We start from the raw sequence: 17,772 nt of genomic DNA, 5'->3' as shown, positions 1-17,772 counted from the left end.
GGATGAAGAAGTTGTTACTGAAAAAATAGTCATTTCATGTTTATTACTCCCATCAATGAAATTTCAATGAACCAGTTATATCTAACTTCTTTAAGCGCAGAAAGTATCATGATTCTCATCCTCATCTTCATTTTTTAAATGAAGAAATTGAAGTATGGCAAAAAGCCACAGTGACTAATACAGCTGAGATTCAATACTATGTCTCTTGAAACACAATAACAGTGTCAATACAAGTTTGGGGTAGTATTTAGGAACAAGCTGCTTACCTTTCAATAGCTAATTCTTTGTTAGAAAGTTGCTGCACTGTAATCACTACCTTCTTCTCTATTCCTTGCTTCAATTTGAAATAAAATTTATCTCTGTCCTTAGGCACAGGACTGAAATATGCAGAAAGAACAGGAATTATCAATACAATAAGTAATACAATAATATAAGATAACCTATTCCAACATTAGAATGAGACAAGGTATTTAAGCAACAGCACCCTTATTCTTAAAGTGTACTAAACTCTCATCCTGCCACACAGTAACTATCTATAATAATAAAAGCATAACACATGCTAATCAGACCAGACGTCCTTTTGGACATGCTTCCAGATGACCCTCTGGAAGCCAGGGCTGCGAGGGAACCCTGGGTCCCGGGTGACAGAGAGAAGCTGATGCCGGCAGCAGGGGGAAGGAAGGCCTACTCTTGCACAAGTTTTGAACATCAGGCCTCTAGGAAGTTTATACTCAACAAAACCGAACAGAGCTTAAAAAAAAGATTTTGTAAATGATATCATTTCAAATTTTAGTTTTTAAATTTAAGAAAATGATTTAATAACTTTTTTAAATTGATTTTAGAGAGGAAGGGAGAGGGACAGAGATAGAAATATCAATGATGAGAGAGAATCGTTGATCAGCTGCCTCCTGCACGCACCCCACTGGGGATTGAGCCCGAAACAAAGGCATGTGCCATTGGCCGGAATCGAACCTGGGACCCTTCAATCCACAGGCCGGCGCTCTATCCACTGAGCCAAACTGACTAGGGCATTAACTTTTTTAAAAGACAGTCCCATGTCTGATTTGGCTGTTAAGTGCAGTTCTGAGTTCTTTTAACACAGTGAAACCCTAAGCAAAAGAAAATTAGAAGATGAGCTTACTTTTAAACATCTAGAATATGAGATGGTTGTGATATATCTAGGAAAATATACAGTAAAAAATGGACAAAATTATATAGATTGCAGCAGTCTAGCCTAGGCAAGACTGAATATTCATAAGAATTATTATTAAAACAATAAATGTCTAAAATATAGGTTGTCTTATCTGAAAAAGAAAAAAACCTTGAGTAACTTATTTGACCTAGGATCAATTTCTATATCTATAATAAACAGATAAAATGCCTACCTAACAATTATTAAAATTGAAAGCACAGTTAAGGCACTTACTAGTAAGTGATCATTAGAATATGATTGGCCCTATCAGGTTTGGCTCACACAGACCTTGGAACAAAAATCCTTCACTGAGTGTAAGGACCAATGGGGGTTAGGAATGAATGAAGAAAAAACATGGAGCCTTGCCGTTTGGCTCAGTGAATGGAGTGTAGGCCTGCGGACCAAAGAGTCCCCGGTTGGATTTGGTCAAGGGCACATACCTGTTACAGGCTCCTTCCCAGCCTGGGCCCTGGTCAGGGCATGTGCAGGAGGCAACCAATCAATGTGTTTCTCTCACATCAATATTTCTGTCTTTCCCTTTCTCTTCCACTCTCTAAAATCAATAGAAATATATCCTCAGGTGAGGATTAAAGACAAAAGAATATAACTGAGTCCTATTACCTGCCTATTTTTGAAATGGAGAAAACATTCTAAATATACAATAGAATGAACTGGTTAAGTAAATGGTGGTCAAACCAAATAATATACTGTTGGTAACCATTAAAAATAATTTTAAGAACATTGTAATGAAAAATTCTTATAAAGTTAAAAGAAAAATTTATAAATATAGGAATAAATTTAAAAAATATCTCCTAGAAATAAACAAAGGAAATAACTAAAATATTGAGTGTTATCTTAGCTGATAATCACTACAGCTGTTTTTATTCTATCTTTATTATTTTACTATGTTTTCTATAATAAATATCAAGACTTTTAAATATTAAGAAAAGCACTTACATAAAATATTTTAAAATAAGGAGAAAAGTGAAACATATTCATTCACCAAATCTTTCTTTTGCATTTTAAAGCTTTAAACAAACATTGTATAGTTTCTAGCATCTTTATATTAGCCAATATCATATTTCAAGCACAATATCAATTTTTATTCTTTCCAAATAACCTCACCTAAAGTTTCCTTTTCCATCATCTTCTTTTACCTCCAAGGAGACACTGAAGGTAAACACATCATTGTCGGGGGTAGGAATAACTGAGTCTTTAACATCAGAAACTTGTCTAGAAGAACGTTTGAATGCTGTACAGAAACTATATAAAATTCTGCTTACCTAAAAGAATAAAAAATGGGAGAACCATTAGGCAAGGCTTTAACTGCATTTTTTATACCCTTCTCTCCTAATTCTTGAATCTATAATTTAACATAACACAGTTTTCTTCAGCAGATAGAGTATAAGCATATATATAGTTTATAATATATGTTATATAGTCTGTAATATAGTGTATATATAAACATATATATAGATACTTCTTTGATCTGGCATTTAAACACAGTAATAAAGATATTTAAGTTCATAAAAAAAATATTTATTTATAGATGTGGCTAGACCTCAGAATATAGTATGACTTCAAAGATAATTACAAGAATGATCCCAGCACCAAACCTTCCCAATCAACACACACAAAAAAGGTTTTAGCCCAAGTCGTCAATTTCTCTCTTCACTTCCCTCAGTTTCAGAGGACTAGACATTTAGGCATAGAATGAAGCAAATACTGGTTTTTGCAATAAACAAACACAATAATATGGTTTAGTTCCCAGTGTTGTTATGTGTGTGGTTGTGATATAAACACATTGCAGGATTCCAGAATGCATGCTGAAGTGGTCTTATCTATTTTACTAATGTTAAGGCACTCTCATACACTTCCCCTAAAGTTGAGAAATGTCACACACTATTCCAGAAGTTATTCTTTTCCTCACTTCCAAAAGAAGCATCATACCATCTCACATCTGTGTAAGCCTAACGCACAAAAGACCTTCCAAATTTCTTGGGCCACTCATGGGTTGAATGAAGAAAACAAGATAAAATAAGAAGGGTTTAACAAAGGTCATATTTTCAAAACCTCACATTGGAAGGAACAAGTAAAAAAGACTTCTTTGAATATTAATAAATCCTTCACTTTAAATAGAATGGTTTCAAATTACTCACTGAATTATATTTGTCTATGACTGTAATATTTTGTAATTTGCTTGAAACAAGAACACTTTCATCAACAGTAGAATTTCTTAAAGTATGGGGTCTTTCCCCATTTTTCTATCTTGTTATATTCATATATTCTACCTTTTCTCATACATTCAGTCTATCACATTCAAAAACAAGTAATTCTCAAACCTCCATCAGCCATACTTACACATATTAACCTATATTACCCTAAAGTGCCTTGCCAATGCCAAATTCATAGCTTCTTAAATATGCACTTTTAACTGTATAAGAATGTTTAACTTCAGCAATATCACATTGTACATAAATTTTTTTAATATTTTAATGTGTCATCTGATTTTAATGTTATATCAATGAATAAAAACAAGATTCGCATTAATAAAAACTGTAGGCCTCAAAACTTATACATTTAAAACAATGATAAATTTACTCATTCTTTCTGTAGATATATTTTGAACATGTTCAGTGCACTAAGTATTATACAGCAGTTAACATGGAGCTTACATTCCAGCACATACATGAAAGCTGAATGTGCTTAAGGTAGGTGAGGACTTATTAGGTAAGCCAAAAGCAAAAATGTTTAGTCTCAACTGAATACTTATTTGACTTAGCTCAATAATTTAAGTGTTAGAGAGGAAAACAGAACCAAAGAACATGCTAAGAATAAGTCATTAAATATTGTGCCTACAAAGTAAATTGTGAATAGGAACTTTAAACTACTTTTGGTTCTTTGAGTTCTCCCTACCTTCTAACCCCCAATAAAATGTGAAGTCTATTGGTTCCTTCTTACACATTCAACTTCAGCATATTTTTAAGAAAACACTATATGTGAAAACAGGGAAATATCTGTTTTTCCTGTTTTACACAATTTTTCATACATTTGTATAGTCAAACCCAACTATATTTCTTTTTTTCTCCTCTTTTATATCTTCTATTTCACTTTCTTTGTCAAAGCTATCAGCAAGCCTACCATGTCAAAAAAACTTGGCAAATTCTAAAGTAGATGGCAAGGCTCAGGAATTTCTCTTTTAAAAGGTTAGGTATATGGGGCTGAGCCAGAGTAGGTAGAGAACATGGGGGATGGGGGATCAGACTACACCTTTCTCTCTTTTTAGAGGAAGAACACAACAGTACATTAACATCATTAATAGCAATCAAACTGCATTTAGTCCTGAATGTATCTTACAAGTTGCTATTTCCAACAAAAGGTTAAAATCATTTGTGAATTCTAATGTGGGTAAATAAGCTGGAATGGTATCCACAGATTAGTAAGGTAGAGAGCTTCAGAAACAATAATAACCAATATCTATAGTTACTCGAACAAATTGGGTAACCAATATCATGACAAGAAAATTAACACAAGCTATGGCAAACATTTCTATATATGCCAACTATTGCACGCGCACACACACTCGTGCACACACACACAAATGTACTGGAATAGGCCTTTTCTTTGCAGAAGGCAAAAGTTTATTGACATAATACAGTAAAATTGTCCCCCAGAATGCAGTACCTATACAAGACACTAATTAAACACAAAACTGTGTTGGGATTGTTGTTGTTGGGATTGTGTTGTTGTTTCTGAAGAGGTGAAAAGCAGAGTGCATGTAGATACATGGAAAGGGAAAACACAAAAATCTTAATTCTGGTTAAATTTTGAGTAACTTTTTTTCTTCTTCAGTATTTTCCAAATTCTCAAATATGTACTACATTTTAATAGTTAAAAAAAAAAAAAAAAAAAAGTGCTATTTTAGCCCTGGCTGGGTAGCTCTGTTGGTTGGAGCATAGTCCTGTACATTTAAAGGCTGTGAGTTCAGTTCCCAGTTAGGTTGCTTACCTAGATTGCAAGTTTGATCCCCAGTCAGGGAGCATAGGGGAGGCTACCAGTTTGATATTTCTCTCTCACATTGATGTTTTTCTCTCTCTCCCTCCCCACTTCTCTTCCCTGATTTCTAAAATATAACATTAGCCCTAGATGATTTGGCTCAGTGAATAGAACATCGGCCCTCAGACTGAAAGGTCACAGGTTTGAAACCAGTCAAAGGCATGTACCTCAGGTGCAGGCTCAATCCCTGGCCCTGGTTGAGATGCGTGCAGGAGGCAACCAATTAATGTGTCTCTCTCTATCTCTCTCTCTCTCCCTTCCACTCTCTCCAAAAATCAATGGAAAAGTATCCTTGGGTGAGGATTAACAAAAAAATAAATAAGTAAATAAAATATATCATTAAAAACATATCCTTAGGTGAGGATTTTTTTTTTTTAAAGACATTTACTGCCCTGGCCGGTTTGGCTTAGTAGATAGAGCACCTGCCTGTGGACTGAAGGGTCCCAGGTTTGATTCTGGGCAAGGGCATGTACCTTGGTTGCAGGCACATCCCCAGTAGAGGGTGTGCAGGAGGCAGCTGATCAATGTTTCCGTCTCATCAATGTTTCTAACTATCTATCTCTCTCCCTTCCTCCCTGTAAAAAAAATCAATAAAATATATATATTTTTAAATAAAGACATTTACTTAAAATAATTAGTTAATTAAATAACATAGCCAGTTTTTCAAAAATAATTATTTTTACTAATATTGGTAAAAGAGGATCAACTCTTTTAAAAAGATCATATGTCAGTACCAGGTGGGTACAAGACTTATAAGGGGGAATCAGTTGGTAAACTACATAAATGTCTAACCACTACACTGTACATCTGAAATTGATATAATATTAACCCTTTGCACTCCGAACCATTCTGGACATTGGCTACCAGCTACTCCGAACCATTCTGAACATTGGCTACCAGCTACTCGACGCTACTTTGCGAAACGTGCATTGAATTAACTTAATTCCCTGTAATCACTAATAAACTGCAATGTCCCCTGAGAGGGGACATCCGAGTGATATGCTAGAATTCCGATGTCCCCTGAGAGGGGGCAGCGGAGTGCAAAGGGTTAAATGTAAACTGTAAGTAAGAAGTAAATAAATAAATAAATAAATAACACTATATGTTAAGAAAATTTCACCAAAAAAATAAGTGTAGAAAATCATTCTATAAAGACAGCTGGAAAGATATGTATTAAAATTTTTAAAACATCTTACTCAAATTTATTACTCAGTGAAATGAGCTAAAATAAGAGGCATATCATAAAATAAACTTTTTAAAAATGTATAAAAATCTATGGAAAATACTAACAGCATAGCTTCTGAATTAATTTCTCAAGTATTTTGCTAAAATAACATCAATAAAAACCAGTGCATTAAGATCTTCCCAATGATACTGTTAATATTTCTCATGAAACACCTCTGAATGCCTAAAACCAGATAACAATTCTGCTTCTAAAATATAACACTGAGAATTGCTAGTAATGAATGATAAGTATGTTAAAACATATAAATAACACATCAAAGTCTGTTTTGAAGAAAATGATCACACTGACTAGTAGAAATAAATTCTTAAAGAATCAACTAAGCCTTTTAAAGTTTCTTTACAAACAGTTTTGTATAATATATCCATAAAAACGTAACAAAAACAGGTGCCTTCTTGGCTCTTTTCTCTATGCTTTCTGATATTTCACTTTTTCAGCAGAAGCTTAGCCTGTCATTCTCCTGAACAATGATCACCGGCATCAGGATTCTTCGGGCTGGATCCCAACTTTTTTGCCACAGATCACTAAGACTCACTCCAACAGAGTCCTGCAGAACATCTAGGGTAGTGAGGCAAATGTGCCCTAAATCTTCTGTGGGGTTAGAACCCCTAATCCTTGTGCCACGGGTCCAAAGAGGCCATCACCCTCGCCAGCTTCCTCTCTGCCACTGCTGTGCCTGTGCCTGGGACTCTATGGTGAAATAAGAGCGTGACAGAACAGCTGGTAGTGGTAGCCATATTGCTTATCCTACTTGAAAAGACATCTTCTTGCCTTTAACAATCTTCTACATGTCTCATCCAGGATTCTGAAAACAATGGAAAACAAATTAATTAGCAACACTGCTACACTGTACATATTTTAAGCAATAAGCAATAAGAATGTCTATCACATGTTCCTAAACTATCTTTGCCAATTGTATGTGCTCACCAAGAGAGCCCAAATACTAAAGACTAAAGTTGTCCCTTCATCACAGAACAAGAAACTTCTGGGAACCAAATAACCAGACAACTGGTAGATGTAAGAAAAAGACTTCAAATTAATTAATAGGTAATTATTTTTTGAGGGGAGAGGAAGATCTTCTATAAAAGCATGGGTAAAAACCAAAGGCAGGTGGGATGCAAACTCTATGACCAATCAATCCCTTTATAAAGCATAACTGAATGACAAAAATCCATATTTGCCTGTTACAATATTAAAGCAAAAGGAAAGTTATTACTGAAAATTACATGGGGCTTCAGAGTCAGAGACTTCCATTGGAAACCCAGCTCCATCCTCTATTCTCTTAGCCTTCAGATAAGCAACAGGTAACTATATGTGTCAAACAAACCGGAGCACCGGAGCACTTCTGAGAACACAACAGAGTGCCATTAATAATACACCTGGAGAAGAGGGATAAACTATGACTGCTCCAGGCAAGGAGGAGCATAAGATCACCAGTTTAAATAAATACAATCTACGTCATGGAGACGTGATGAGAATTGAGTGCTCAGCATAAGCTCTATATTTATACTAGGTTATATTCATTTACAGTAGAAATAATGTTCTTTCTTCATAAAAATGTTTAAATTTATTTATTTTAGAGAGAGAGGAAGGGAAAGAGAGAAAAAAAGAAACAATGATTTGTTGTTCCACTTATCTATGGATTTGTTGGTTCATTCTTGTATGTACCCTGACCCGGGATCGAACACACAACCTTGGCATATCGAGCAAATGCTCTAACCAAATGAGCTGCTCAGCCAGGACTAGAAAGGATGTCTTGTAATAAAATTTAATGACAATTATATATTATCCTTCAAGCAATGAATTTTACCACCCATGTCCTATAATGTAACACTTTGAAAAATGTACTCTAGAAATCCACTCTAGGAAATAAAATTTAAAAATACATGGACATCACTTGCTCACAACCTGCAAACTACCAAATATCCTCTCTAGAAATACTATTTAATACCATATTCAAATGGTAAGGATAAGAATTCCCCAGTTTTGTCCATGCTTTCTCACTGTTAAAGATCTAAAAAATGTCAAAGATGCCTTGGCAGGGTGGTTCAGTTGTTTGGAGCATCATCCGAAGCACTAAAAGGTTGTGGTTCAATTCCCAGTCAAAGCACATGCCTAAGTTGCAAGTTCAATCCCTGGTAGGGGCGCATACAGGAAGCAATAAATTGATGTCTCTTTCTCTCTCTCTCTCCTCTCTCTCTCTCTCTCTCTCTCTCTCTCTCTCTCTCTCTCTCTCTCTCTCTCTCTCTCGTCAATGTACATGTCCTTGAATAAGGATTTAAAAAACAAAAATTAAAATTTTTAAAGACCTCAACAATGACAAAGATTTCCCCGCCCATAAATAAGTGGATGCTATAATCCAAAGAGAGTTTCATACCGTCACAATTAAGAAGAATGCTGCAGCCAGGTCCCTTTCCACTTCCTTTTGCCGCAGTGTTTCTGCTTCTCCAAGCAGCAGGTTTTGCAACTCTTCAATGTTCACTTCCTTGCTGTTGAGTGCCAATTGTCCAGAAACCGCACAGGGATATTAAAAGATGACTGCCAACGTGAAATGCCAGCACTCTACCAACAGAGTGTGTGTGTGTATATAAATGTTGGCTGAAATAGATTCAGAACTACTTCTCACACAGGCATGAATTCTGGTAGAGAATTCAATGGCTACAATCTAAATTACATGTGTCTGTGCATGTTCACTTTGGTGTTCAGGGAATAAAGACTGACATGCCCCTCGTGCTTAATATCAAACACACAGAAGTCTACATTTCTATGATTCTGCATGTTGTGGCCAGAAATAAGCTCTCAGAATTCCTGTTAATACAATGGTTGTTTACACTTCGTGGTAAAGAGCAAAGAGAATAACTGCAGCTTTCAGCATTTTCAACTGACAACTTATATTTCCCCAAAGCACACACACTGGCGACCTTTCTCATCCAAACCCATTCATTGATTAAAGCCTAAGTACTAAAGTTCTAAAAGGGCAATTTCTTTTTAATTTGGGGAGAATTAACAGATGCAAAAATGAAGGAAATTTCCCCATGTATTTACCAGCCATTTGATTCTGAATTATTTCTCCAGTCTTAAAAGAAACCGCTACTTAAGAATGGCTAAAAGGAAGTTCCTGGCCCCTTCAAAGGCCTCCAAGTTGACACCCTGCTGTATGTGAGCATTCGTATGTTTAATCAGGCCAGTTTCTCTAGAGCCAAAGCCAGCCTCTAAGTGAATGTACATAACAAACAATCTCTAGTGAAACCACAGAGCTCTATGAAACCAATATCAAGTGCAAGCAATATGCAACCATCATTCCTGGCAGAGGAAAAGGTATTGTTAGAACCAGTTTTTCAAATTACATGAACCAGTCAACTTGGGCAAAATAATAAAAAGGTACAAAAAAATTCCCTCTTCCTAACTAATCCTGAGCAATAACTACCATGGTGGGGTGGAGGACAGCTCGTCAAGTGGCCTTTTCCTGTTACATCTGTAAAACTGAGTGTGCCCCACCTATAATACCACTTTCCTGCATAGTTATAAGATCTGATTTTTCCATATTCAGTTCTATGTCAGTATAAATATGCTCTTTCTCTTTAGAAATATACTCCAAATTTATATAATATGGTACATACTCATACATACAAATTTATGACAGTGAGATTAGGGCTCAAAATACTACTCTAATTCGTCTCTTTAGCAAATATATTATACTTACTGCCTCTTTAATTTCACAGGTGAAAACGTGTATCTGAAATTCTTCTGAACCATGGGAACTCTCTGTAAATGCAAAGCAATTGCTCTCTGTTGTCCCATCATGTCCACGTGCACAGAACAGCACCTTATAGATTGGAAAAGATGCTATCTCCATATTGCTGGACTGATCTATGATTCTGCAGAACAGTGGTGGAAAATGAAATAAAATATTAGTTATCAAAGAACAAAGGCAGTTTTACTATGCCAATAACATATAAACATAACTATCTTAAAATCACAACATAAGCTGTATTCATAATGTGAGAAAACCACTTATCTTCATATTCTTGCTATCCTCTCTAATAAAAGAGACGTGGTACATTTATTTGTTCACTCAGCAAATATTTACTCAAAACCTGGACCAGATACCACTCTAGACACTGAAGTAACAGCAGGGGAAAATAAAAATAACCTGCACCCATGGAGCTTATGTCTAGTGAGGAAGGACGTGCACCCATGGAGCTTATGTCTAGTGACAATAAACAAATAAGCAATGAAATTGTATATAATGTCGAGTCAAAGAAAAGTGCTATGGGGGGGGGGGGAGGAACGACCCAGTGAGGAGAAAGTATATAGTCACAGGTGTGATTGAAGGCTACTGGAGGGCTGAATGTTGGGTTAACATCTGATTTACATGTAAATAAATTCAAGATTCGCCCTAGCTGGTTTGGCTCAGTGGACAGAGTGTCAACCTGTGTATGTACTTGAAAGGTCCCAAATTTGATTCTGGTCAAGGGCACATGCTGGGGTTGCGGGCTCGATCCCCAGTAGTGGGCATGCAGGAGGCAGCCAATCAATGATTCTCTCTCATCATTGATGTTTCTAACTCTCTCTCCCTCTCCCTTCCTCTCTGAAACCAATAAAAATATATTTTAAGAATAAAGAAATTCAAGGTTCAGATGACATTAAACATTATTACTAATTAAGCATAAGGGGAGAGGGAGGGAGCATTTTGCTTCTTTCCAGTCAGATGAAAAGAGCTTAAAATGAAGGCTCACTCCAATTTTTTGAACCACTGTTACCTGACAAGGTGGAGGCATGCTTTTAGGCTCTTCAGAATACAAAAACAGAAATGCAGGTATTTTATAGTTATTCTCCACTTATATTCTAAGCATAATTTTGCACATGCCCCTTGCAAATAAGGAACACAGTCTAAGCCTAAACATTCTTACTTTGCATCACAGAGTAAAAGTGAATTAACAGTAAGTACTAGGCTGATTTATGATATAACATCATCACCACCACACAAAATCTGCAATATGTCTAAGAGGAGAAATGGATTACAGCTCACCTTACAGAACCTTCTGGGACATTTGGCACATATAGAGTAACAGGAAAGGGGTACTGACTCGAAGATTTCATAGTTGCCATTGCCCGTAAAGCCTCTACTTCATTACGTGGGGAAGAAACCTTCATACATCCTAAGTAGGTCAGTTTGTTAAATAAAACACTATTTTCTTCTGGCAATCCACTTGGAGAAGATGGCCTGGGAGTAGAAATTTCTAAAGAAAAAAAACAAAACAAAACACTCAAAAGTCAATGCAAAATTTCACAGAAACACAAGAACCAAAGTGGGAACTCTCAAACAGCACTGAAAAGCTGGTGGCCCTCATCTTAAAAACAAAGTTAGTAGAATTTTTAAATTTTCATTATCACTTTATAAAACTTCTCCTATGGTTTCTCTGAGTTCAGTACAATACCTGTATTTGATGGATCCAAAATTAACTGAAGAGATGGCTTATTTGTTTGGCTGGCTGAAACACCTCCAAGTGAATGGTCTGAAATCTCACTGGAACTTTGACGATCCACAAGAAGGCTGCCTTGCCCTTTCTCAGAATCTCTCAAAATCTCTTCCATGGCTTTTTCCAATTGTTCATCATTAGAAACTATCTATAGACAAAGCAAGACAATTGTGTTTCAATCATATTATGATTCTGGAGCTGAATGAAACTATTTCACTTCTAGAAGAAATTAAAACAACCTAAATATTTGTTTAAATATAGTTACTTACATCAAGAATTTATACAGTTTTGCCTAATTTTACTAGATATAATACAAAATCCTGAATTTAAAAAAAAAAAAAAAAACACAACAGCCAAACCAAAAGATTATTAGTTTCAGAAAAGGATTTCTAAGAAAACACTTCAGGCAGTTTCCAACTACATCTGATCTGAGAACTTGTTTACAGATATTTCTTTTCTTGTTATTTTCTTTTTATTATTTCAGAACATATTCCAGAACCAAATAATCTTAAATGTATGGGCTTTAAAGGAAAAACTTGATAAGTTTAAATTGGCCACAGTCTACTATAATATAAAGGTCATATTTCTTATCATAACATAAACATATTTCTGATTTCTTTATAAATTACATTTTCTAGCTGTCAAGAGGAGTGTTGCTAATTCTTTAGATTTATGTTAATTCAGATTTTTCTTAAATGCAGAGAAGACACAAAACCTAAGAAATAAATAACATCTTAAATACATTAATACTAAAATACAGATATTTAAAGAAATTTAAATAGTTATTTGTTTAAATAAAAACTTAAATAAATTTAAATAAAGCTACTGGTTATTTTAACAAAATTATAAAACCATATATCTTCAACATAATGTAAAATTGATATTTAATAACCTTATTTTTATATAATTTTATTAGATTTGTATACTAATATATCTTTGATGCCATACATAAATTAAACAAAAATCATTTAAAAAATATGTAGCACTTCTGACTAACTTCTCTACTCCTATTTCTAGAGGATAGATATATAATTCTCATGCATGTATACCTACCTGAGTTTGCTTGTTTTTTTCTTAGGAAAAGCAACACAAAAATGAAAAAGAAAAAGGAGCATAACCAAATACAAACACTAAAAATAAAAGACATACATTTTTAAAATATTTAAACAAGTCAATTGTTAAATCACATACAACAATGTTACCAGCAGATTTAAGGTCATAAAGAAAAAAAGTGAAAGTAAATGTAACTATTTATATAATAAATTTAAACCAGTAGTAAGAGAGACAAAACTATTCAGATAAATTACATTTATGTAAGATTTTACCATTAAGTCTAATTCCCAATTATCCTTTCTTTCTCCTCGTCTAGTCCTTCTATCTAAATTCCTAATTAAAAGATAAATAACCAAAAGCAAAAAATTTCAAAAATAATAAGCCTCTAAATACATCAAACATTGCCTCTATTCTCACAGTCAACACCTGAGAAAAACCTTTGGATTTTATACATCTCCTTTCACCTAGTTAAAAAAAAAAAAAGCCATAATTTAAAATAGTATCATTTGTAGGAAAGAAAAACTACCTTCAGTTCAGGTTTTTCTTCATCTTTTGTAGAAGTATCATCTGCATGCTGAGGAACCAAAACAAATTCTTCACTGTTCTGTGTAGCCACATAATCCGATGACCCAGTAACCTTCTGTAATGAAGCTCTGACCTCCATTTCAGTTCTGCAAAAATCTCTTCCCACATCCACCTGGTCAAAACCACAGGGATCAAAAACAAAAACAAAAACTATTTAATAAAAACATGAACTGATCAATCCTCAGCTTTTAAAAATGGCTCATCTGAAGAAGAATTCTGCTCACTAGATAGTTATCTCAAAACTAGGGAAGCTACCTTCTTGGACTGGGCCACATAATGGAAATATACACTCTTCACCCTGAGTTTCCAGACTAAAAGAACCATATTGTTCCCTGAAAAACAATACAAACCGGCCCATATCTCAACTACTACTGTTTAACTCTATTTTTCTCCTACAGATACTATTTTTGTTATTTTAAATACAGGAAATAATTAAGCATGATATTAGAATTATCTACAAATTCACACACACAAAAAATACATTCACAGAATTATTTTTTAATTAAATCTAAATGTCTTAAAAAATGTATCTCCTCAAGACCATATATAGTACTTTAAAAAATATTTTATGTTATTAAAATTAACGAATATACAATTCAACACCCTAAGCCATATATCTTTTCTTTTCCAGACACATTACCACTTATGAGATGGGGGGGGGGGGGGGGGGATGGTCAAAGCTTTCTCATTGCATTTATGTAGCAAACAATGTTACAGTGATCAAATACAGTGTAATTATATTTTCTGGACAGATCCCTACACCACAGAAACTCAACAATCTCCAAATATTCACACTTTATCTCAACATGAATACTACATAGCAGACACTGCACTCAGCACTGGAGTTACATGAGTGAATAGGCAGACTAAGTTGCCTGCTCTCCTGGAGCTGACATGTAGAGAGAAAACAAGCAATGAAGCAAATAAGGTAATTCCATATATCTCTAAAGGCTATGAAGATAATGAAAGAGGTTAATGTGACAAAAGTTAATGTAAGGAGTGTAGGGACAGCTGTAAGTAAGGTGGTGGGAAAGGATTCTCCAAAAGGGAAATATTGTATTTGAACTAAACCCTAAAAGACAATAAAAAGGACCTGCTCAGTGACCAAAGAATATATGAAAAGGGGTAAAACAAGTAAGCCAAGGTTAAATAATAGAGGATCATATAACTATAGTAAGCCTGCTGATCTAAGCCTAAATTCCCCCAGAGATGTTCTTTTTCTCTTTCTAATTCGGTTACTTTGTTCATTGCAGCATAAAATTTGGCTGCAATACCTCATTTTGCCATTAGGTGACACTAACACCATTACTCCTGGCCCTTAGGAAAAAATTACTTGCAGCTTCAAGTTAAATTTAAAAATTTAATTACTTCCCAACTTCATAAAAAATCAAAAATTCTACTAATATCAAAATAAAAAAATAATTATACTCCGAGGCCAGTGGTCAGCAAACCGCAGCTCACAAGCCACATGCAGCTCTTTGGCCCCTTGAGTGTGGCTCTTCCACAAAATACCACGTGTGGGCGCCAACGCACAGTGCGATAGAAACTTCGTGGCCCATGCGCATAAGTCGTTTTTTTGGCCTGGGCGAGTCTATTTTGAAGAAGTGGCGTTAAAACACTCAAGGGGCCAAAGAGCAGCATGTGGCTCGCGAGTCTCGGTTTGCCAACTACTGTCCTAGGCTAACAAGATAGCAATCATTTATTTGTTAGACATGTTAATATCTTTCTTTTTTAAAACCCTTCAAGTACATTTATCTGTCCTCTCAAAGTTTTTCTCATTTGGTAAGTTACATGTTTCTAAAAATGCAGTATGTGTTAGCAGCCATGTCTTTACCCTTCCAGATTGCCCCATGAATCCTTGATTGCCAAAGCACACGCCAGGTATTCTTTGTGTGGCCAATCCTTCTCCAAGTCCTTTTCAGCTACCACTGTTCTCCTTAATATCTACATGTTATAAATTCCCCAAGTTCAGGTCCTGAGCTTTTTTTGATTCCTTACCGCACACTATAAGTGATATCTCTTATTGTCATGAATTTAAATACTATCTATATGCTGACAGGTCCCAAATTTCTATCCCAATACAAAAGACTCCTCTAAATTCCTGATTTGGAACCCATATGGAATTCTTCTCAGTAAAGCAAATGTGATCAAAATGGAATTTCTAATGTCTTCTCCAAATTTGCTTCTCATTCTGATTTCCCATTTCAGTAAGTAAAAACACTTTCTACCAAGTTACACACAAAAAATACCTGGGTTTCATCCTTGATTCATATCTACTGCATTCCTCACATCAGCATGTCAGCCCCATCTCTAAAATACACTCCACATCTATCCCATCTTGCTCTATATCCATTTACCAGCCTCAGACCAGCAGGGCCTCGCACCTGCGCTGGGCGATCCCCTGGCCCCAGAGGCAGCCTGGGCTGTGGTCTCAGCCTGACCGGGGCATGCTCCCTCCACCTCCCCATCCCAGGCCAGACTGAGATGACAGCCTGGGCTGGGGTCTCAGCCTGGCCAGGGTGCGATCCCCTTCAGTGGTGGCAGCCTGGGATCACACTAGCCAGGCAGAAATGGAGGAATTTTTAATGTTTCTTTTTAAAAATATATATTTTATTGATTTTTTTAGAGACAAGAAGGGAAAAGAATAGAGAGCTAGAAACATCTATGAGAGAGAAACATCAATCAGCTGCCTCCTGCACACTCCCCGCTGGGTATGTGTTCCCAACCAAGGTACATGCCCTTGACCAGAATCGAACCTGGGACCCTTGATTCTGCAGGCCAATGCTCCATCCACTGAGCCAAACCAGTTAGGACTGTCCAATATGCTAAAGAAAACACCCTATCTACAATAATAAAGAGGAAATATACAAGAGGGGCATTTGGGGGTGACCAAGGTATCAGGGGAGGGCAGTTAGGGACGATTAGGCTGACAGAGGAGTGGTTAGGGGGTGATCAGGCTGTCAGGCAGAAGCAGTTAGGAGCAATCAGGAAGGCAGGCAGGCGAATAGTTGGGAGCCAGCAGTCCTAGATTGTGAAAAGGATGTCCGACTGCCTGTCGGATATCCCTCAAGGGGTCCCAGATTGGAGAGGGTGCAGGTTGGGCTAAGGGAAACCCCCCTCCCATGCACGAATTTTGTGCACCGGGCCTCTAGTATAAGAATAAGGAACAGGTCCAACTGCAGTGGCTCAGTAGTTGAGTGTCAACCTATCGGAGGCAGCAGATTAATGATTCTCTTTCATCATTGATGTTTCTATATATCTCTCTCCCTTTCCCTTTCTCTCTTAAATCATATAAATATGTCTTTTTAAAAGAATAAGTTATACAATTCACAGTTATTTTTTTTACTATTATTTACTCAGTGCTTACTATGAACAAAACAGTATTGGGCATTTTTTTGTGTGTGTGTTCACAACCATCACTTAACATATTTGTATTCCCACCTAACAAAAGAAGGAATGCATTCAAAAAATTAAATAATTTGTTCTAATTAATACAGCAAATTAAATATGGGGTCCAGATTTGAAGCAACCAAATCAATCTCACATTGTAGGGGTCTGTCTGCTAAAACTGCCCATTGGTCAAGTGCCCATCTCAAGCCCAGTGGTGGGAGTGGGGAGAAACCAGGTTAAGTGCTTTAAAACATGTCTGCCTAGCTCCTGCCCAAAGTTTCCATCTGAAGGCACTATGGCTTTGGCAGGTGTCATGACTCACTGCACTAAAAATAAACCCCTATTCTTCTGTTCTACTCCTATGTGGGGGTTTTCACTTCTTGCTGAGTAGAGTGCAATACTAAAACCCTCATCACATTTTCCAATCCACCTGTACCAGTGGTAAAGCTCAATACTTTATTTTGTCCTACATGTGGCTCCTGCTTCTGTTCTTAATTAGTTAAAAACCCAGAGAATTCCAGAAGTGACTTAATTATACCCTTCTGAACTTCCAACTGATATGTGTAGTAAAGTCAGAGAAATAGACAGGTTTGAGATGAAACACTAACATCAAGAGAAAGAACCACAAGGGCAGTTTCCGGGGTTGGTGGGTTTCTTTGTCCTGTGAAGTTGGGCGGGTGCAACCGTGGCTAATTTGTAGGGGGTTTGGTCCCACCTCGTTTAAAGAGGCGAGAGCAGGTACCAGAGAGGCCTTGGGCATGTGAAGTTTG

The 17,772-nt window shown here is 36.1% G+C and overlaps 1 protein-coding gene across 4 annotated transcripts in view; it reads right to left on the bottom strand.

The window, feature by feature from the left end:
* The window catches only part of RABGAP1L (RAB GTPase activating protein 1 like), a 367,897-nt gene that overhangs the window by 323,920 nt on the left and 26,205 nt on the right, over positions 1 to 17,772 (bottom strand). For all 4 annotated transcript variants that reach the window (XM_084865199.1, XM_084865197.1, XM_084865196.1 and 1 more), the window contains exons 2-7: positions 13,554 to 13,724; positions 11,933 to 12,122; positions 11,524 to 11,734; positions 10,195 to 10,369; positions 2,318 to 2,475; positions 267 to 377 (exon numbers count right to left, since the gene is read on the bottom strand). In XM_084865199.1, coding sequence (XP_084721325.1) covers positions 267 to 377; positions 2,318 to 2,475; positions 10,195 to 10,369; positions 11,524 to 11,734; positions 11,933 to 12,122; positions 13,554 to 13,691 — 983 coding nt within the window. In that variant the 5' untranslated portion in view covers positions 13,692 to 13,724. The remainder of the gene's footprint in view (positions 1 to 266; positions 378 to 2,317; positions 2,476 to 10,194; positions 10,370 to 11,523; positions 11,735 to 11,932; positions 12,123 to 13,553; positions 13,725 to 17,772) is intronic.

The sequence above is a fragment of the Pipistrellus hanaki genome (genome assembly GCF_964339955.1).
Source record: "Pipistrellus hanaki genome assembly, chromosome: 18".
Classification (NCBI taxonomy): domain Eukaryota; kingdom Metazoa; phylum Chordata; class Mammalia; order Chiroptera; family Vespertilionidae; genus Pipistrellus; species Pipistrellus hanaki.
The sequence above is the reverse complement of the archived record's forward strand: the minus strand, read 5'-3'. Positions and strand labels throughout refer to the sequence as shown.